The sequence below is a fragment of the Pezoporus wallicus genome, unplaced genomic scaffold, assembly GCF_028554395.1.
Source record: "Pezoporus wallicus isolate ANWC-B61680 ecotype Strahan unplaced genomic scaffold, APGP_CSIRO_Pwel_v1 contig_8819, whole genome shotgun sequence".
In the NCBI taxonomy this organism is placed as follows: Eukaryota; Metazoa; Chordata; class Aves; order Psittaciformes; family Psittacidae; genus Pezoporus; species Pezoporus wallicus.
The window spans coordinates 47,400-69,520 of NW_026637548.1; the positions used below are offsets into that span (position 1 = coordinate 47,400).

Sequence of the window (22,121 nt, forward strand, 5' to 3'; positions counted from 1 at the left end):
GAGTAACGCATTAGAAAGCTATGGGTTTCTTTTGGGTTTCTTTTGTGCAGTATTCTTACATTAAAAACTGTAAATAAATTAATGAACTGAGAACTTCTCCTCTCCCTCTCCTCTTTTACAGAGTGGACAATATATAGTCTCACAGCACTGCTCATCCTAAGTATTACAGCCATAATAGCAAAGATATTCCTCCACATTACCATGAGGTGAGTCTGGAGCAAAACTGGCCTTGAGAACTGACATCTCAGCTCTGTACCAAACCTGAAGCACTTCATTTCTCTGCCTTATGATATTGTCAGATTGGCCATATTCAAATCTAAGTTATATATTACATATTTGTATCCTCATAAAAGCTACTAAATAAGCACATTTTTGGAACTTTCCAGTCTGTTAGGATAGCATTTGCTGCTGGAATATTTACTTTGGTCTTGTTTTCACAAAATTTGTATTTTAAGGAATAAAAAGGCTTCTCATAGTGATGTTATAGAGCAAGGAGGAAAATGTAATCAGTCATCTGGCATTGGGGGGGGAAGAGTTCAAATTATGATAATACTTTGTGGGGAAAAAATTAAAACCCCATCACAGCACAGGAAACTGGGGAAAAGAGTTAGATAAGGGCTAGTTAATATTGTCTTTTACTGAAATATCGAAAATGGTTCAAAAAAGAATCACAGAAATCAAAATCTCTATTATGGTGTGACACTTAACCAGTTTGTTGGTTTGTTTTTTGTTTTTTTTTTTGTCTATTAATAAAAACAACATAATATTATTACTGTATTTCTCTACACTTACACCAACTAATTTTTGTGTCCTCTAGATGGACACTCATTGAATAAAATGATGGGTGAGTTATTAATGAATCATAAATGTTGAATATTGTATTTACGTACCACAAACAGGCTTAAATATACATGGAAATATATGTATATTAATGGCAGTTAGTGATAGAATACGTACAGGCTTCTTAATATTGTTGCTTTTGTTAGGGTAGCAGCTATTCTAGCAACAAAATGCCTAACTTTTCATTTGGTCAAGAAACAACCAACAAACAACCCCAGAACCCTATGCAACTGTGCCACAGGTAGAAAGAAAAGGTGTCACAGATTTAGTGGAAACTGACTAAAACCAGCAGCACCCCAAGCACCTTAACACTCACAGTGAATTAACACATTTTTTAGATCCCATCAGATACCATCTGCAACTGGAACAGAAGATTCCAATGAGGTTACCTCTGCTGGAGAGATCTGGAGTATATTTTACCAGCCATCCACATCAATATCCATCTTCAAGAAAAAGCTTCGAAGTCAACAAGATGATTGCAACCCACTGGTGGGAAACTGAAGTGTCTTATGTTACAAGAATCAACCTTCTTAAAATCCAGGTGACCTGGGAATAATTTTTTTTCTTTCCTCTGAATCTCATACTTGTTTTCCAAAAAGTGCATTTTCCAAAGGCTTTTGAGTGACTTTGCCTGTCTTCTGCTCTCTTGGGTACACTACAGGCAACAGGAGCAATTAATTGCAGCAGCAGTTTTGAACTATCTGGTGTTCATTGAATCTGTGGTGCTGTTAATTACTGCCTTGAGAACAGTGCACTTAAGATCTATGTAAAAACCTGTGAAACGCCCTGTACTCCTGCAAAAAGTAACTGAAGGAGTACCTGCAGGTTGAGGACTTCTTGTGTCCTGCTTTGCTGTGTAACTGTATCATGTCAGGTTACTTTAGTCCCTTTTATCTCAAGGCTGAAGACTGAGATAGGTACTGATGACCTGTTGAGCTTCCACAGCAACCAGAATTCACTAGCCTGGATATCAATGTGTCTAACTGGTTCTATACAGTAAAATGGGAGTCGAAGACTTTGAGATCAGCCTGGTTGCCCAGTGCTCTGCTGTTTCTATGGTTTCTGTTTCTAGAAGCAGAGATGTACAAATAAAATCAAATTCAGGAGACAAACACACTATGGAATTTCAGCTGCAAATGTGAGTTTTGATGGAGAAATGCTTACCACGTCAGGATCTCAGGATCTGCACAAGCAATGGAGGCTTTTAAATGACTATGTTTGACCCATCATTCACTGATGATTATGATGATTTTGTTCATATTCACAGTGATCTTTTAAAACACTATCATACTCCAGACTGAAGTCCTGGATGTAAGCCTGGGACTTCTTAAAGGATTGTCCAAAGAAATTGTAAATCCACTGAATTTTTAAACAGTGAGGCTGACTAAGACAAATTCTTACTCTGAAGTTAAAGATACTGATCTTGGCAGCCTAAACTATGTACAAAGTTGTAGCCTGCTATCAACAACTCACCTATGCCAGGCTGCGCATCTGAACACACATACAAGTTGCCTTGATACTTACTTGTGAGAAGAAAAAGTGTCTCTGTGCCTGCAAAATTAAAACTGAGCTGCATTTTTAAGATTAATACTCTTAACTGTCAAAGAACTAATACATCAGTGGGGATCTGATCTGTGAAATTTCTCATTGATTGCAACAGACAGCATTAACTCTTTTTCCTCTATGGTAGAATATCTGTCTGCCCACAATGCTCAAACTTCTCATCCCAGCACTGGGGATCAACAGTGGTGATCTTCAACCTTTCAGCCTCAGCCAGTCAGACCAGCAAGATATTTGGGAAAAGCTGACAATGCAGAAATCAGATAAATTGCCTGGAAAACTGAATGAACAGCTCTGTGAACTAAGTTAGAGGAAATTCAGTGAGAGCCATTAAAATACAAATGGACAAATGGAATAGATATCAGTTTAAATATACACCAACAGTCAGTGTATATCAGACCTGCAGTCACAGAAACACTATTAAATGCATCTGCAAAAGAGAACTAATAAACTTGTAACCAAGTTTAAATTCTTTGTAGTATCTGCCCTTCTGTTTTTAACATGTAAACGCCTACTCTTCATGAGGTCTAGAGATTTCTTTGAAAAAACAGGCACGTAAGACTAGACAATGAAATACTGTGCCTTACTTGCCATTGTAGATCTAGTCTTTTACCTGAATTTAATTCATTCCAGCTCCATTTACGTACCACAGATGAGTGCCAGAGACAGCTGAACAATACCACAACAAATGCTTAATAAAAACAAGACCTTACTGAGACAGCATTTATGGAATTGTTTATATAAAAAACATGGAATATCATGGGAACATCTAGTACTTTATTGCATGAGCTGCTGGAAAGAATGTAGGAAAATACAATTACCGTATTGCCTAAAATCAAGACAAGACAAGTTGTAAAATACACTTGTTACCTCTTTCGTGTCATCAGATTGGGCCAAAAAACATTACCTCTTTCAGAGCAAACAGAAAATTCTGAATTGCTCTTTTAACTGTCAAGTTTTGCATCATACTGTGTAGGGAAGGTGTCCACCTCACAGATTCCTAGCAAAACAAATTGGTTTGCTTCCTAAGCATGCTTAACATGGTTCAGTAATGGAAAACTGGGAGAAGAGTTATGCTGTAAAGCTAGATCCCTAAGAGAGAAGTTATGAGTACACTGTGATCAAGCTCTTTGCTTGCCCTATTAAATGTTCTTGAGCAGTTAAATAGTCAAACAGTCAAATGGATATTCTTAAAGCAGCTAATGCTAATAAACTGGGGGAAAAAAAAAAATCAGTGTCCCATGACTGATTTCTGCCTACTGCAGAATGAAAAAAATACAGAACTGTTTAGACTGGTCTTCAGTAAATAATGTAATTTCCCTGTAAAATTAGAGAAAGCCCATCACAAACAACAACAAAAAGGACAAATGCTGCTAAGGCAAAATCAGAGAATTTAGAAACTGAGATTTTGCTTTGGTCCCTTAGTCCTCAACTATTTTTTAAATAATAAAATCGCATTTCATGGGCCTGTCTTAGGGAATGTTTACCCAGTTTCTGTACAAAAGACCCATAAAACCAGCAGTTACAGTAGATTAACTAGCCATGGCAACAACAAACGTGGCTAAGCTTAAGGTATTGGACAGTGTGCAGGTAAACACACTAATAACAGTATAGAGGAAATTGTTATGTCTCCCCCACCCCCTCAATCTTTCAGATTGTCTGAGTCTAGATACTTTTAATACAGGGTCCCTTAAAAAGCACTTCTTCCTCTGCAGGCATGAGATCACGAGGAGCAGGTAGGGTCTCTGCTGTGGATTTTTAGAAGATTTGGTATGGTGGCTTGTGCTCCTTGTGCAAACACTTCAGTGGATGGTGGTAAATGGCCAATGTTTGTGGCAGCCATTAACAGCACTTTTTGATGTTTGCTAGAAGGCTTTGGGGAGGGAAAGAAGAAAAGTCTGATATGCACAGCTGTTATAATCCCACAGGATTCAGCACTCAGGAATGGTCCTGTGGAACTAGCAGCTGAGTGCTGACAGCTGGAGGGCATGGGCACCTTGGGTGGTTTGTGTTCATCGTGTTACCTTCCACAAACTGAAATGATGTGGAATTGTATCAGAATGGCCTTCTGACCTCCTGCCTAGCAATTCCCTCCACAGGCCAGACAGGCTGCAAACATGACATTGGCCACAATTTCAAAAGCAACTGGTTTGACAACAAAACCATCATGAGGAGCTGCCTCTTCATACACAGGCATTCCTTCTTCACTCAGCTGGCTGCGTGGTGGTGCAGTAAACCGATCAGGTTAAAAATTACTATTGCTTTTTCTTCCCCAAGTTCCTTTTAACAGAGATGAGTTCTCTTGAGCTGCTTTACTGAGTGGTTGCACCGAGGTGAACTAGCACAGCTAAGTGGACAGTAAGCCATAGGAAAAAGACAGTTGTCTACCCCAGAAGCAGAGCAGTAAGTACTCTTGATAGCACTGCCATCGCAGCAGTTTGTGGGCCTGCCTTCTTGCTTCATGCAGCATCTCAGTTACAATAGTCTGCAGTGTCTGTGGCCCTCAGGTGGAAGGGGACAGCTGGACAAGTGGTGTCCCCCATTTAAAATCTACATTTGAAACTACTTTGTTGACTAGCTGATTTCTGTGTGTACTTTTGTCTTAATACTGTTATGTTGGGGGGAAATAGAGACTATGTTATTTAAAAACGTGTGATATCATAGTAATATATATTTATATATGTATAGGAAATGCATTATTTAATACAGCATGTTATGCTTGTATCTTGCTAACATAGGAAGAGAAAATGTTAGTTTACACTGTGGGAAAATAAATTTTCTATACACTGTAACCATAGAAAAAACATCAAACATAATTCACTGGTATATATGATACAAGAACACTGAGAAGAGGGTAACCCAGACAGTTTTGTGGCAGAATAGATGCTGATGAAACAATTGCTTTAAAACACACTTTCCTTCTTTGAATCTCATTTCTAACTTGTAATTGTTCTGCAAATTCACATGCGTATACTCTCAGGACCATTTGAACATCAAACATGTCATCTGCTTTTCCAATTGAGCAATACCAGAGTCTTTTTTAGGGCCTGTTTCTGCCAGACTTTCTACAGCCAGTGCAATGTTGAGGAGGTTTATCAGATTGTTCATGCAGACAACCCAGTGATACCACAGAATTATAGTCACTGTATTCTAAGCTCCCTTGGCAGTAGTATAAATGGGATATTTTTACTGATAGCTCTGGAAACAGTCCTGAATCTGCAGCCTATATCACTACAGGCCAAACACATCAGCAGACAATTGGCTGCCACAGCATGAGTGTGACTAGCTTTTCCAGTTTCATCTTCTGCTTAATAAGCCTTCTCAGGCAGCGGGAAGACTGCTGGCAGAATTTTCTAGTGCACCACTTTGCCTAAAGGAAGGGTGAACTACAAAAACAACTCCTGACAAAAACTTGTCCAACTAGTTCTTAATGCCAATGATATTTCACAATCTTGCAATGAAATATAGTCCAGTGATAGTTTCAACTGAATATTATTCTAGATGTTTATGAATAACCTTATCAATCTGCTAGTGGGAGATTGTGAGAGTGAAAAATATAACTTGTCTTCTGACCATACCATTTTATTTGTCACATTCCAACACACACATTTCACACAACTGGTACTTTATCCACTTCACTGAGGACCTGTGCTTTGGGATACAATTTGACATTCTGAATTTCAGTCTCAAGACAATTTACTGTAAGTCCAAAGGTTGTCACATGAACCAGATGAGACTGACAGGAAAACAGAATGAATACAACTTGCAGCAGCTTACTGCTGAACTCTGTATTTATACATGCTCATCCTGTGTCCAGCAAACGGCTGTAAGCAGTCATGATATAATTAAAAAAAAAAACAAAACACAAAACCAGTGAATTTCTGCAGGAGGGTTCAGCTTGTGCTGCTGAAGCACAGCCGGCAGCGAATACAGGCAGAAACTGCTGCAGTTCACCAGCACATTACAGCAGCATTGTCTGCTGCAGAGGGTGGAAGGGATTGCTGAAAATGGTTCCATACAGAAAATAACAGCACCGTTCTGAGAAGCAATTTCTGAGGTAGCGTCAAATTGAAGTTTTCAATTTACATGTTTCCAAACTATTAGAATATTAATTCTTCCAGTGTTTTCTCTACAGATTGCAGCAGCATGTAATGGTCTTTTGAGTTTCTTGCAAGATACATTTTTCTTTTATGAATTCCTCCTTCTGACCAAAATAATGCTACACTTCGTTGAAGAAATCTTCAGCTATATTTTATGTAAACATCTGAACACCAGCATCAGATATCAAAACTGTCTCCAGCTTCTCATGTCAGGGCTCAAGCTCTCATTTTCTGGTAGAAACGCCACTGTTACAGGGAAGGTTATTCTGCACTCCTTTCTTGCCATTCAGATTATGAGACTCGTCTTACACTGCTGCTTATTCTGGGGACTGCTGCCTTCTCTGTTGTTTCCTAAGCAACAGTTTCATTCCCCATGAGGGAGATATATTCTTTGTTTTGAAAGAGACACTTTTGTGTGATCTGTTCCAAGTCACAGGAGCATGGCACCTCTGCTGTTAAGGTGAAATACCTGGTTTCAGGTTTGCTGTTTTCTCCTTGGCCAAACACTTAGGACAGGCTCCACACAGTATGAAGGCAGCTGTCATCCTTTTAAGGACACTTCTCTTATAGAACTCAAGTAACAGTGTTACCCGACAGCTGTCACAGCATTGGACAGATGGACCCAATATTGCTACAGCAAAAATGAGATAGTGTTACAAAACCACCAAGTGTTACCATAATGTACAATCTCATTAACAATAGCTTGCTCCTGCTGCTTCATGTTTTACCATATGGAGATGGTACATGAATTTGTTCCTTAAATATTGAACTCAAAAGAACCCCCCTGCCAAATATGAAAATACTGATTTTTTGATAGAAGTATGTTTACATTTAGTCATTTAAAAAAAAACCACAACAAATAAGAGACAGGATACCACAAACACACACAAACAAAACTAAGCACCACATTCAAGTTCAGCCAACAGCCCATAGCTGTCTTTCTCAAAGAGACCAAGTATGGGCTTACCAATGATTGTGTGGGACAGTACAATAGAGGTAAATCCTGTTGTTAAAAGCACTATAGCCTCAAGATTTTCTTCAGAACAAGAACTGACAAAACAAAACACTAGTCAGCAATGGCAAACTGGGAAGGGTGCAGGGAAGGAAGAGGAACGAGGCCCAGATGTCACCTGTCAACACAAGCCTATCAGCCAAACACATATAGCAGGTTTTATGTGATTTTTAAGAACAACTGTTTAATGAACTAATTTGCAAATAAAATGCGTATCTGTAATTATTGGCAATTGCCAACATTCTGTTCATTAAGCAAAAAAAGGGCATGTATTTTGATTAGGAAGCACTTGCTGGTGCTGCTTAACTCCCTCCTGCCTGTTGCTCTTCCATTATTGTGCCTGTCTTCTCATACAGACCACCAGGCTTTCCCATTCCCATATTATCCAAGATGAGAATAATTGATGCTCATGCTAGAAAGTGTCCCATGCAACATGATACTCTTCAGTTCAACAGGCTGTCATCCCAAACATGGGAGTTCTCACAAATGAAGGAGAGGATTGGAGAGAAGTAAGGCTCATTTCTTGGCTGAATTCTGAGTGCACTTGAACATGGATGAAAGAAGGGGAACGTCAAAGGAATTACCAGGTAAAAATCTTGAGAAACTGGAAGAGAAAACAAGATTTTCTCTTGTGTATCACTGCATGGGAAATAATTGTATGGAGGAAAACTGTTTATACAATAACATATGAACACCCATTACATAAATACACACATTACATAAATACGTACATGTACACACACATGCAGGTTGGTAGCCACACACATCCAAGCCCCTCTTTTTTGCTGTCTGCGCAAACATATTTGGTCAAATTATGCCCTCTGTCGGCATAACGAGAGTAGCACAGCACTGATTTTCATTTCGGCAGGACCAGGGTAAGGACTTGGATTTAGTTTGATTCTTCAAGCCGTGATTTACCCAGTTGTACCCACCTCCACAATGCTGGCTCAGGACTGGAAACAGTATTATTCTGTTGGATTATTTTTACCTGAAACCAGAACTAAGTATCCCTGCTACAAGCAGCAGGCAAGTTCCAAACACAAAGGAGGATGCTTTCCAGCAGATGTCACTCATGTGCCTGGAGGCTTCCGGGGCTTGCTCCCAAGGAGCTCGCTGTATAATGGCCCAAGTGCTGTCCTGTTAGTCAAGAACACGAGCTCTTCCACAGCATACTCTGGTGCACGGCTTTCCTAACTTGTCCTTCTGTGCCCTACGCTGTCTTTGCCTTCCTTCCTATAATCGATGTTTCCCTGTAATGAGTATCTCTAACTTCCCCCCTCTTCAATAGCAACATCAGCCCTCTGGGCTGAAGCAACAGGCAGCCCTCATGTAACACAAACACTGTGTTTGTGAGACTACCTGGGGACAGTGTTAGGAAGGCAGATGAAACTGTCAAGGACTAGACTGACACTGCACCAATACCTAGCAACAAAAACGCTCACTTCTGGTTGATACTCAACTGTGGCATTTGCCAAAACTGAATGGTGCTGAGACAGATCATTACGGGTTGCCTCCAGAAAAAAGCCACTTCTGAATCTTTTATTGTGATCATGTTAGGATCTGTGTGCATGGAAATACAGATTCACTTACCTATTACTTAAAAAGCTGTTTATATTAGAGTTCGTATCAGTATACGTAGGACTTTACTTTGGAGAGCACAGCTATCCATGTCCTTTCCCTCAAAACAAGAAGTACAACTTCCACATGTATATGCAATAAAACTGTATTTTTGTGTAGTTTTGCCTTTTTTTTTTTTCTTTTTATACAGACATTTGTACACTTTCTTACAAAACTCACGTAACTACAATGTTTCTTGTATCATTTTTGGTCAGCAAGTACTGTAAAATCTTTGTGTGCAATTATCATGTATTTACAGGGCCTCATGTTAGTGATTTTTCAATGATTATTACAATATTGTCACACACTCTCAACATAAGACATGGCTTAAGATAAATATATTAGTAAATAAATATTCTGAGAACATATTTCCATAAATGAAATGTGCTGCTATACATACACAGAATATATACAAGATGTTTCCTAGCTTTTAAAACATTTTTAAAATGGTAATGAAGGAGAAAGAGCCCTTTGACCATATTACAAATCTTTACAGCAAATTTTATACAAAAATTTTAAGTGCTATAACTTTAATTAAAAACATTTTAAATAGTGCCTCATGAGCCAAACACAATGAAAACTGTTCACGTAAGTAGTAGAAAGGCATTTTGTTACAAAACCATCTGTACAGACATACAGGTAGCAGGGAATTAACTAAATGTTGACTATAAAACTAACCACAGTATCCAGGCATAGGGTACCTCTGCGCTAATGCCTGCCAAGACCATTGTACTGGCAGATTTCTACAGCAAGTGAATGAGACCAGTACATCCAAAACCACCATGAGCCCGAATATTCAAATTTCTTTTTATAACCACATTTTAACACAACACGCTGTGTAGTTACACAGTACGGTGCATCTTCGGTGGCCTTTGGCTGTGCCTCACAAAACAGGAAGCAGAATAACCAAGGTAATACACCATAGCTTCTACAATGCATTCCTTTTGAGTGGAGGAAGGAGAAAAGTAAGACTTGAAAAACAACCAAACAAAACCTTCAAACCTTTCAAGTTTATTCTCCCAACACATACCACTTCAGTCATTCAGAGAATGAATCATTTTTCCATAAGCTTTATACACAGAAACTGTGTTTACTGGAATTTTTCTCTTAGCCTTATACCCAGCTATTGCCTTCTATTAGTTTTCTGAACAGCTAGATTTTGGTGTTTGTTCATTTAAAAAGACTTAATGTGAATGCCTTTAAATAGAATTATTTTTTTCCTAACTTATTCAGTACAGAAAGTAAGTAAACAGATTAATCTATTTGTTGTTTCTTAGATGTTTACTTCTTTTGAAAGATTTCATTTGGGACTACAAAGCAAACAAGTTAACTTTGCTGGTTCTTACGATTAGCCCAGTGCTGTCAAGGACATTACTTTGGCAAAAAGATGTAACATGAAGGGTACATCTTTTTTTTCACGTCTTTTAAGTATATCCAAAGCAAACTGAACTTTAGACAGATCTTTGCAGAAGACTAGCACTGTGGGCATTAAATAATTAGTTTCCCTTTAGGAGAATTCCTGCTGTGAATACACCAGACAGGATGACACTGTGTCCTCAGGCACATGCAGCATGACAGGCAACTTAAACCATGCTATGATAGCCTCTTAGTCAGAAGCTGCTGTTTCCACAGGAAACGACTGCTATCAGAAGTGACGATATGTATTATCTCATGATAACAAACATCCCCACTAGTACAAGAACAAGAACGAAAGTATGTGCCCAGGCTAATGCAGTACAGAGAGCACTCTGTACACAAAACAAAAAAATTAAGCACAACTAGCTGGGCCCAAGAAACCTTTAAAACAGATCAATCTATGGAAGCTACATCAACCACAGCAAAGAAAACATTGATTAAACCAAGTCCCTCAGTTTTACACACACACAAAAGGTAACAAGCACTCCTTCCCTTAGGCATGCTTGCAGTCTTTTAAGAAAACAAGACACCTGACCTGTTTCCAAAATGAGGCAGCCAAGCTGCAAGCTCTTGTTTTCCTGCATATGCCACCATTCCTCACAGCCGTAACATGAGCTACAGGTGCCTGGAGAACTTCCTATGGAAGGCAAGGTTCATTACCTACAAAGGTATTACCCTTTCTAAACACTCCCTTGTAGAATCTGTATGAGGGAGGGGTCCCCATCATTCTTCACCAGTCAGAAGATAAATGAGGTCCATCGTTTAGCAGGAAGTGAGGAGGAAAACATTCAGAGCTATCTGTTTCCCTACCCCCACTCTGTTAAAATTAATCATAATGGCAGGAGACCCTTCCTAGTTAAATCATCAGAGCAGCATGAAAAGGGGAGAAGGGAAGAGGAGAAAGGAGACAGTCCAATGCTTCAGCTTCCTTAAAATTGCTCATGTAACTTGCTGGCTACTAAGATTTGCCACTAGGATTAGTCAGTATCTGAGCATCCATACAGAAGCTGTATCCTTCTGGACTACTATATTTCAAGGTGCTATCTGGTTTCTAAGGCAGATGTAGCCCTGAGCTTATCAAAGGCTGGACTCCTTTATGTAGGAGGTAACAGCATCTACATATAGCCTGGCTTATTCAACACACCGTGTTACCTCTCAGCAAGAGCTGACACGGTCACTTCTAAAAAGAAAATATAAATAACACTTTGTTATTAATATAGAAATGGCACTAGAGCTCAGAAATGCTCCATACCATGTCCCTCATGGGCTTTGCTCACAAATGGAGGCCTGAAAGCTTCAGGCAAGAGGGACAAAGGAGACAACCAAGCCAATGTGGACACAGAGGAAGAGGAAGTGGGGGGGGACTTCTCCACATTACCACTTTTGTCTGTTTGTCAAAGCTTAAAAAAAATCAGCTTCATGAGAATTTGAAGTCTCTGATAAGCTCCACTTCTCCATCTGGGATCATCTGGACAGGTCTAGTCACCGATTTGGCTTCTCTCCAAGGGATGAGATCCAGCACCTGAAGGATAAAGAAAACTCAGGAACACTGCATCTAGAATACTGCATCCAGTTTTGGGGGTCCCACAACAAGGCACTGATTGTCTGACGCAAATTCAGCAGAGAGCCAACATGCTCAGAGGGCCGGAGCACTTGCCCTGTGGGAAGAGGCTGAGGTACTGGGGTTTGTTCGGCCTGCAGAAGAGGAGGCTCCGGGCACTCCCTAGCAGCTTTGCAATGCCGGCACGGAGGTTGTCACAACAGTGGAGCCAGGCTCTTCACAGTGATGCGTTTTGGACAAGAAGTAATGAGCTTAAGTTGAAACACGAGATGTTCAGACTGGATACAAGGAAAATCATTTCACCATGCTGGCAGTCAAGCATGGGAACAAGGGCCCAAAGAGGGAGTGTATTCTGCATCCCTGGAGGTTCTCATGGCCTGACGCGATAAACTTGGTCTAGCCTCACAAACTGAATAACTTGGTCTGATCTCAGAGCTGGCCCTACCTTGTGCAAGGAGGCTGGAGGAGATGACGGCCTGAGGTCCCTTCCAACCTGGAAGATTCCTATGAATACCCTTCAAAACAGCCCTGGCAAGGCAGGTAAGGAATACCCTCTACATTCTGCAGGAACTTCTTTTTTCCCCCTTGTGTATGTCCACAGCAGAGACTTTCCCACATATTCTACAGCAATTACAAGGTTTTCAGTCTTTTCATTTTTTTTTAAGACAGGGACAGCCTGACTGTCACCTCCCAGCACTGTGGGTTTGCCCGCTTATGCAGCTCACCATATGGAAGTGAGTCCCTGGCTGTGGGGGCTCTAATGAGGGACTTGTACTAGCAGTCATGTTTTCTCCTCCCCACAAAGGATGTGTATGAACACTCTTACAGGGTTAGATAGTAGACTGTCATGTTCTATTTCTCTAGCTATGACCAAATGGATACAGGTAACAAGAGAACCCACTTTTGGCTGAAGAACTACTCAATAACCTACTATCATGCAAAGGATGGCAGTAACTTTTATGGATGCAGGTACCCAGGAAGCTGGCAGCACTCCATATACTAGGACAGAAAGGTTGCAAGCAATCAAAAAAAGCACATGTGTTACCTGTGGCCTTTGTGGTCATCATCAGCTTCTGGGAGTTCAAAGTGGGACTGGGAAAGAGCATTCCAGCTTCTTCCTCCCGAGAGTAGTTCTGCTGCAGAAATGATGTTGTCTCATAGCAGACCTCCCTCTCGTCCTGTACCTCTCCTATACCTTGGCAGTGCAGGTAAGTATCTAGCTCAGGTGTTCCATCCCAGGAACTACAGCCTCCTGTGTGGGTCCCTTGGCACTCTGCAGGAAGGATCAGCTCACAGTCTCTGTCTTCAGGAATTATGGGAATGCGTTGACCCAGATCACAGACACTCTTACAGCAGCTTGGCAAGGTGTCATCAGGAAGCGTGTACTGCACATTCACTGCATAGTCTTCTGTATAGCAGCCACCACCTCCGCTGCCACTGTTGCTACTATAGGCTACCTGCTTCTCTTCATAGAAGCAGCAGGGCAACCCCTCATATTTTACTCCATCTGTCCTACGCAAGTGGTCTGAGTTAATACTGTACAAGCCCGGGATGTTCCCTGACTGTGGTTCTATTCCTGGGCCACACGTCCCCCACAGTTGAGAGCTAAGGAAGAGTGCATTACAGTCAGCTGTCCCATTGCTAGGCTCCAGGGCAGAGTGCTGGAATTCAAAGCAGTATGCACATGCTTGCTCCATAAGTGGCCCTGCTATCTCTGGATTCTTCCAGTTCCTTTTAACATCCAAGGCAGTACCAGGAGTGGCCTCATGTCCTCTCTCTGAGGTAGTGCCATTTGCATCCCTGTGCTCGAGCGAGGAATTACTGCTATAGTTCGTATCCATGCTGCAATTAGACAGTTGGTCCCCTGAGGAAGAAGCTGGCACAGGCCGGCAGTCAGCACCCACCAGACTGTGACCATGAGCTGGGAGCTCATCCTGGTGGGGGCCCTCCAAGAGAACAATTGCACCCCTGTTTGCACCACCAACCTCACCTACTCGGCAAGGGCTCTTACTGCGGTAAACGTATGGGTCATAGTCACTGCTCAAAGAGCTGCGGAAGGTGGAGCAGCTCCCATAAACCCCCTGGTTGCTGACCTCTGTGCAGTCAACCATGGAATCACTAGAGGAGCAGTGACAGTGACCAGAACTGCTGCTGCTGCTGTCACTCCCAGGGCAATCAGCCAGATATCCACTGCAGACTGAACGATGCCCATGATAGCAGCTAAAGCTGGAGGTACTGCCACTCTCCAAGCGGGATGAGGGCACTACATGTACCACAGGAGGGAAAAGCATGCTGCTACCAGGCTGAAAGGCACGGGAAGGACCCTTTGAGGAAATGCCAGCTGGAAGCTGTCCATCTTGCTCAGGGTAACTAAGGCCTTGGAAGTAGTAGTGCTGATACATGGTCTCATATTGGGAAACGCATGCTGCTTTGGAAAAGTTGCGCCCAAACTTGGATCTTCGGAAGTTGTGTGCTGGAGAGTAAGCCCTATGTTCCAGGCTACAGTGATGCATGTTTGGTCCATGGTCCAAATGAATAGGCTGGTAACTTCGGATATAGGCTGGGGACGGGGCTTGGTAGAGGCTCTGATCACCATGTCGCTCAACTGTAAGCACCGTGATGGGGTTTCCATGAGGGTCCATGCTTGTCCGAGTAGGATATGCTGTTACCTGGTTTGCTCTGTGCACTCGGCCTGGGTAATGGACAGGCAGAATCACCCTCTGCTGCCGGCTGCGTGCTGGGTTGATGGATTCCAAACAGACTGGACCTGCATTTCCCTTCTTCTGTTCTGAATGAGAGAAATCAGAGTGGAGAAGTAGGAGGGAATAAAAAGGAATACACTTTGTGCAAGAAAGAAGGATATTTTGTTCCATTATACTACACAACAGAGTTTAAAAAAAAAAAAAGTAACAACTTTTTACACAGAAGGAAAAATAACAAAATAAACTCAGTCAAGAGCATCTGCCTGGAAGCCTTTGAAACACTCAATTGGATTTTCATAAAATGGAAAAGAAGTTAAGTGATTACAGATACTGTTTCCATATGCAAAAGCTTCTGCTTACACAATATTCCTGATCTTGCAGGTTAAGAGCCAGGCTGGCAGCTACTCCTCAAGTTTTCGCTTTACTCTTTATTTTACATAAATGTGTATTAATAGAAAACTTTTTCAAGACAGAGGAAATGGAAGGGAGAGCAAGTAAGGGAAACTACCTTCCAAGCTACACCACCACTGGGAAATAAAAAAACAGTATGTTGTCTTGTCTTTATAATTACAAAGAGAAAACATAGCCATCTAATCTATCCGTTTCTCTTTGCATTCAGCAGCTGACCAACACTGCCCTCTGCAAGGCATCAAACCCATAGCCCCAGAAATGTGACCTGTTACTCCAGGACACACAGTAATTTTGAAAGAATTTAACCTTAACTGTATTTCTAGGGTTGTTCAACAATAAAGACTATGAGCTCAGGCACAATTTCTGTTTCATCATGTAGACTGTTAAGCCCAGAGTGGATGAGAGCATCTTTACTGCAGCACTTACCTATGATGTTATGGCGGCAGTGAGGGCAGGTGTGATGCTGCAGTAGCCAAGGATCCACACATTTCTTGTGAAATCGGTGAGTGCAGGGAATAACACGCAGTTCCTACAGGAAAAGACGAAGGAAAATGAAAAAGTATTCCTTCCTAATGAGTGAATTTTTCACAACTTACTCCTACTTTTTTTCAGTTACTAAACTGATAATTTCCTCATCTTTGAGTGATAAGGAAAAAAACGCTATCTGTTCAACACAGCCAAAAGCACAGCAGCTAGTGATCAGCTCTCACTAAAAGAACAGTCTATTCTTCATTAGAATTCCATGCAGATAAACCACATTTCTTTAGGAACTTTTTGCTGTGTGTCCCTATGACCTAACACTTTGAAGGAGCCCATCATTAAAGTTTTCCTTAAAATATTAAATGAACTTCAAAACCAATTATCAATAGAGTCCATTTAATAATGCATCTTACCTACAACTATTAACAACGGAAAACACTCAGGGAAAAGCAGAAACAACACAGCGTATCTGATACTCTTTCCCTGCGCAGCACTCTCATCCTCCAGCTATTATCTGTTCACAGGATTTCCCTGAGCCTGCTGGATGTGTAACAGTTCAGAAACCCGAAACAGATCTTTCTTTCAAGTGCATCTTAAATGTCCCCATGAGCTGTGGTTTTGAATTTGTAACATGCTTTGGCAAGAAGTTCCACAGGGCTACTACCCACTGACAGAGAAACAGCACATTTTGATTCACTTTGCATCCCAGCAGTTTCATTTAATTGCACTGGGGAAAAAAATGAATGTCTGATTCCTGTTCATGCCCTCCATTCACAATTTGTATTCCCTCTGCCCACAGTCAATGTAGAACTAAACAGTCCTAGTCCACTCAAGCCTTTTTTTTTTTTTTTTGGCACAGAAACCATTCCAAATCTTGGATCACTTCTTGACTGCCTGTTTCTGAAGCACCTTCATTTCCAGTATATCTTTTGTGAAATGAGATCAGAAGTGCACACACCACTCAGTATAAGAGGATGACTGAACTTACATGGTGGTGTAATTAGGTTTCCTGTTCAGTTCTCTAGATTGCCCTGTCTCATTTCTAATGTCCAGTTTGCCTTTTTGACTTCCACGATGCACTGATTGCTTTCAGAAAGCTATCTAAACCAGCTGCAAGATCTTGTTCCTGAACAGTAATGCTCACCTCACAATCCATCATTAATACATGTGAAGCTCTTCCCTATGCATATCACTTCCTTCTAAAGTTCATGCATGAATTTCTTATCCAGTCAGTTTTGTACAGTGCTTCTGAACTTCTTGTCTGCCTTCATCCTTGCTACTCTGAATAATTTCCCATCACCTAACTTTATTATCTGTCTGCAGCTTGTAACACTCCAGTACTCCAGCTGGTATTTTCTATTGCCTTATAAATGATTAATCTTTTATGAATCATTTCAAAATAAAGTGTCATCAATTGTTTATATGGAAGTTTAAAGCAGTGATTATAGACTGCTTCTATTCTATGGAGCCTCTTTCTTATTTCATCCTTTCATTGCTTCCTCTGGGTAAAACTGTGTCACAGAAGGCAAGCACTGACATCAATGCAGTGATGGAAACTGAGGAGTCAAAAGATGGTTCCTGAGCCTTCTGCTGTCTCTTCCTTCTCTCGCCTCTCTTTTCCCAGCAGTGCTATATACCTGACATTTTAAAGACAAGGTGCTACATCAGAGCTTAAGCAGCAAAACATGAAATGTATCCCTTATGCCAATGGAGCTGGCACACACCATGACCTTAGCACACCATTTGTTAAAAGTACTGAAGAGAACTAAATGCTGAGGTAATCTGGACCCAGAAAAGCAACTTAATGGAGGCAGCAACTTGCAAATTAAATCCCTCACCTCTTGCCTTGTAGTACGGAGAAAAGCCCTTGAGATTCCTTTGAGAGCTACAAGAATGCAGGCTGAGCTGGCTACTCAATGTAATCAGTCTGGCAAGTGGTACAGCCAGAGCACAGAATGTACCCAACAGCCAGCTGCGTACCACAGTGCTAAATTAAACCAGATTCGTTTCAGCCCATGTTGAAGAAACCACTTATCCTTTACCTCCCCATCAATGTACTTCTCCAAGCAGATTGCACAGTCAGAGGTGGAGCTGCTGCTGAGTGTGTCCAGTGCTCCACAGCTACCTTCCCGATGTCCCTTACTTTTGGACTTAAACTTCCGGGTTTCCATTTTTTCCAGTGCTTGCACTGCAAGCCTGTTCATGGAATTCTACAACAGAAGAAAGGAAGAAATACGAAAAAAGGAAAAAAAATACACCAAAACAATAAAACAAACACCCCAAAAAATCCCAACAAATAGGCAATGGTGCTGCATAAGGGACTATAGTGTAGTAGCACAGAAACACCACCATATCATATTAATGTTTCTTACCAAATCATACACAGTCCAGACTAATGTTTAATTTCATAAATTAAGCAGAGGGAAGGCTAATTAGAATTTATATCAGAAGCCTCTTAAAAAAAAGAAGAAAAAAAGTATGCCACATGCAGTAGTGAGAATGGTACGTTACTCTGAATTGAAACAGGGTGAAAGAGCTGACATCTGGGATACACTGCAACTGCTTCACTAATAAGCAGCAACTACTTAAGGCAACATATGAGTTCTAGCCAGGAACCTTTTTAACTGTCAATATTGATGGTAATACCCATTATGCTGGGAACCACCATACTAGATGAAGCAGTACACGAGAGAGGGATTAAATTGAAATGTTACTAAATTAAATTTCCCCTCCCCCTAAATTTAATCAATAGAAGTTTAGGAAGGCAGTGGGCTGTTTTCCTTTTACTGGAGTATTTATCATCCCCCTTTTTAACACTGCTTTTTAACACTGCTGTTGGCCCACAACATCTTTTTGATTCCCACTCAGTATGTCCAAAGCGAGAGTCCTAAGCATCTACACTACTTTGCACTCCTTCTACATGTATATACTGGATAGTTTTACCAGTACAAACCTCAGAGTTTGTTAGCTTCCATTTGCTTTCCTTTTCATGTTTGACAGGACAAACCTCAAAGTATTTCACCCAGAATTTCTCCTAACTAAACTTTTCACCTTGCAAACCTCTCCCATTAAGAATCAATACATGTTATTCTATTAAAAAGAGCTGCAATTTATTTTAAATTCTGAAATCCTCTCCACAATATAGCAACAAGAGCTTGGACTTCAACTAGAAGTACACCAGGGCTACTAAATCAACCTCTGAACAACCAAAAATCTTATTCCTTCTCAATGATTAAATGGACTGCTTCTGTACTTGTCATTTCAGGATTTAACTGAATGAACATCACAGGTCAATGCAGATCTCCTTTAAAGGCATTTCTTAATTCTTCCAAAGGCCTACATCCATGCACAAAAGCCCTTTCACAAAGACAGTTATTTCAAGTAAGTGGCCAGCACTTCCAAAAGAAGCGAGCAAGTTCTAGGACAAGGTAAGAAAAGCTAACTTTCAGCATTCAGTGAGTAACCCATTACTGCTCTTACCTGACTACGTCGCTGTTTTAGTTTGATCTTGACAAGAAGAATAAGGCAAACAAGAGACACAACCACAAAGAAGGCCAGGAAAATTCCCATGTCAAAGTACTCGGTTGGTTGCTTAAAAAATAAAACAAAAATAATATTTTTCCTTTCTTTCGCTCAATTTCCTACCTGTTGTTCCCTTCTCTACTTTCCCAGTGGTCGTTGTCCAATGTACACAGTCACAATGGCAAAAGTACACACTGTTCTGTTCATTAACTGGGGTTCTAGGAGTCAAAACCTGGGTCTCAAGTCACTGCACAGTATGCCAGTCACTAGACAGCAGCTTTACAGTGTCTCTGAACCAATCCCACAAAGCCCAGTTTTAACTGAGTGAATCACACCCTCACAAGTCTTCACAATTTACTGGTTTGCTTCTGTACTTAAGTGAGGGAAAAATAAACATTAGAATTTTCATTGAATGGCCCACTTCATAAATACATTTCTTAACAGAAGAATGCCATAAAAATACTGCAAAAGCAAAGGGACAACTGGGACACGGATGACCTCTAGCTTTTTTGTTCTTCTGTAAACCACATGTCTGAAAGAAAGTCCAGAAAAACCATTTTGTATTACAATTGCAAGTATCAGGTATAAATTAATCTATGTTTAAAAATACCACACAGAATTACTAACACAGGGTACGCTACCTTACAAGTCTGAGCTACCAGGAGTGTGCAACAATTGAGTTAAATAGGAAAAAGGAAAACTTCTATTATATAAAATTTTTGGCTATTTATATATTCAGAAGAATCCTCATGAAAGACAGCAGAAGCCATATTGTAGATTCTATACTTACATGAAGTGTAGCTGCTTGTCCATAGTGCAGCTGCTCAACTTATTCACGTCAACAGAATTTCCTACGTATGATGCTCATGAGGAGCATCAAAACGTCATTGCACTCAGTGCTGTTAACAAGCACTGCATGAAGTAACAGCAGGGTAACACCTAGATAAAGTTTCTGAAAGTCTCACCCGTGGGGGGCGATGCTGAATCCTTGCTCGTGCCACTTTCTGCTTGTTAACGATGTTCATCAGCTTGACAGCATCAGCTCCCTTCACATACACCACTGGTCTCTTCAGAGGGTCCTCTGAGCCCTGGTTCAGCTACAACAAAAAAAATCATCTACTCAAGAGGCTCATTTCAGGAAAACAACCTTTCTTTGGACAATGGAGAGAAAACTAAAGGAATATGAATGTGGAATTGGTTCAAGCACCAGCTGTTCTTCTCTAGCATAGACCTTCACTTAAGTATTCCACAGACATAAGCCTGAATGAAACTTTTGACTTAAGCTGCTTTATTTTTACTGACCAAAACTCAGATTAAGGATAAGCAAACATTATTTCTGAACAGCAGCTTTAACTTAACTGCACTGTATACTGGCACATGTATTAATATTTCAGTAAGTTAAACCTCAGAATCAAGAACAAAAAATGTGCACATTCAAAATAAAAAAATAAAAAAAAAAAAGAAGAAGAAATTGGCCTTGCTACATTTTCTAAATCTTTGTCACTTCAACTTTGCAGTTACATTATTCATGTACAAACTTCTTTGGCTTTCTGAACTATCTCATATCAGAGTCTCGCCTTCCAGGCTCTTTGTGCCTAGCCAATTTCTTAAGATCAATAATTTCTGCTACTTAACTCAGCAAACTCATTCAAACAGTATTTTGGGCTCTAGCAACCAGTAGAGCCATTTATTACAGAATAGGAGCCTCAAAGACCAAAGCATGAGTAGAGAGCTTAATTCAGCCTTGAACGTCCTTCCATGTACAGCTAAGTTTTTTGAAAGGCCAAATCAAAGAATCAGAAAACAATGCAGATGGAAGGTACCTCAAGAGTCCCCAAACTCCTGGTCAAGGCTGGGTAAACTATGACAGGAGACCAGGCTGCTCAGGGCTTTAATTAATCAGACATTGAAAACCTTCACATGTGGAGACTGCATAATTCTCTGGCCAACAAATAAAAAAACCCACCCTATCTGCTGAACGATACATCAGAGAGGAAAATAACACAACAAGAGAACTGTTCAGTTACAGAGCATCACCAACATGATAAATTCATATAGCTTATTCTGACCCACAAGAAAAATCCTAGTATAGTGGCGGGCTGATAAGAAACAAGCAAGGTACTGACAAGTGAATGGAAATGATACAAAGGAAAGAAGAAATGACAGGAGTGTGAGTAAATTGAAGAAGAGCAGCGCATGGCAGAGATACCATATCTACCTGCTATTTCTGGCTAAAATATGTAGAAATTACCAACTGACTGTTTACATCATGCTGTTTACAAAGTACTCTACTTAATCTGTACAGATGTTGGTGACAGACTTCTTTGAGACTTTAAAACAGATTCTTCCTAGTATGTGACTGGGCTTCTGAGAACACTGATCAAACTATTTTTAAGACAGATGTCTTACGAAGAACTAAAAACTAACAAGTAACTTGAATCTAACTCATGGATCCTATGTGTCTAGAAAGCTTACTGGCCTATGGTAAAATCCAACCACTGTCTATATGTTCCCAAACACACATACTCTCTCAAGCTTTCTTGTCTAAGAAACAATTCACCTGATTCCTCAGTAGCTTTTGCTGCTGCCAGACTCTTGCCAAACATGATGCTCTGTATGCTGTTGCTCTTCTTCAAACTATGCAAAACTAAGAAACAAATCAGACTTCACAGAGCATTTCTAAAAATAAAAGCTTCATTCTTAATCTACAGCAGAAGACACTGAGATCAATGAGAATAAAGCCCACAGAATCTGTACTTAAAGACCTTCCATTTCATAGCAATTCTACTAACAAATTGTCCAAGGACAATTCTCCTAGTCAGGCCTCCTTCCTATTGCTGTTCACTGACAGGCAGGTGGGACTGCTTTTCATAATACTGCACTCCTCCCTTTCAAAGCAC

The 22,121-nt window shown here is 40.6% G+C and overlaps 2 protein-coding genes across 6 annotated transcripts in view; one reads left to right on the forward strand and one right to left on the reverse strand.

The window, feature by feature from the left end:
* KREMEN1 (kringle containing transmembrane protein 1) overlaps positions 1-19,082 on the forward strand; it is a 42,514-nt gene extending 23,432 nt beyond the window's left edge. The window contains exons 8-10 of one of the 3 annotated variants that reach the window (XM_057406162.1): positions 122-206; positions 1,179-1,381; positions 18,965-19,082. In XM_057406162.1, coding sequence (XP_057262145.1) covers positions 122-206; positions 1,179-1,341 — 248 coding nt within the window. In that variant the 3' untranslated portion in view covers positions 1,342-1,381; positions 18,965-19,082. Of the gene's footprint in view, positions 1-121; positions 207-1,178; positions 1,382-8,800; positions 9,249-16,558; positions 16,876-18,964 lie in introns of those variants that run through there. The other 2 variants (XM_057406160.1, XM_057406163.1) reach the window with 2 other exon arrangements.
* The window catches only part of ZNRF3 (zinc and ring finger 3), a 78,670-nt gene continuing 65,768 nt past the window's right edge, over positions 9,220-22,121 (reverse strand). For 2 of the 3 annotated variants that reach the window (XM_057406157.1, XM_057406158.1), the window contains exons 4-9: positions 20,187-20,318; positions 19,180-19,290; positions 17,742-17,909; positions 15,646-15,748; positions 13,152-14,894; positions 9,220-12,067 (exon numbers count right to left, since the gene is read on the reverse strand). In XM_057406157.1, coding sequence (XP_057262140.1) covers positions 12,024-12,067; positions 13,152-14,894; positions 15,646-15,748; positions 17,742-17,909; positions 19,180-19,290; positions 20,187-20,318 — 2,301 coding nt within the window. In that variant the 3' untranslated portion in view covers positions 9,220-12,023. Of the gene's footprint in view, positions 12,068-13,151; positions 14,895-15,645; positions 15,749-17,741; positions 17,910-19,179; positions 19,291-20,186; positions 20,319-21,044; positions 21,132-22,121 lie in introns of those variants that run through there. The other variant, XM_057406159.1, reaches the window with a different exon arrangement.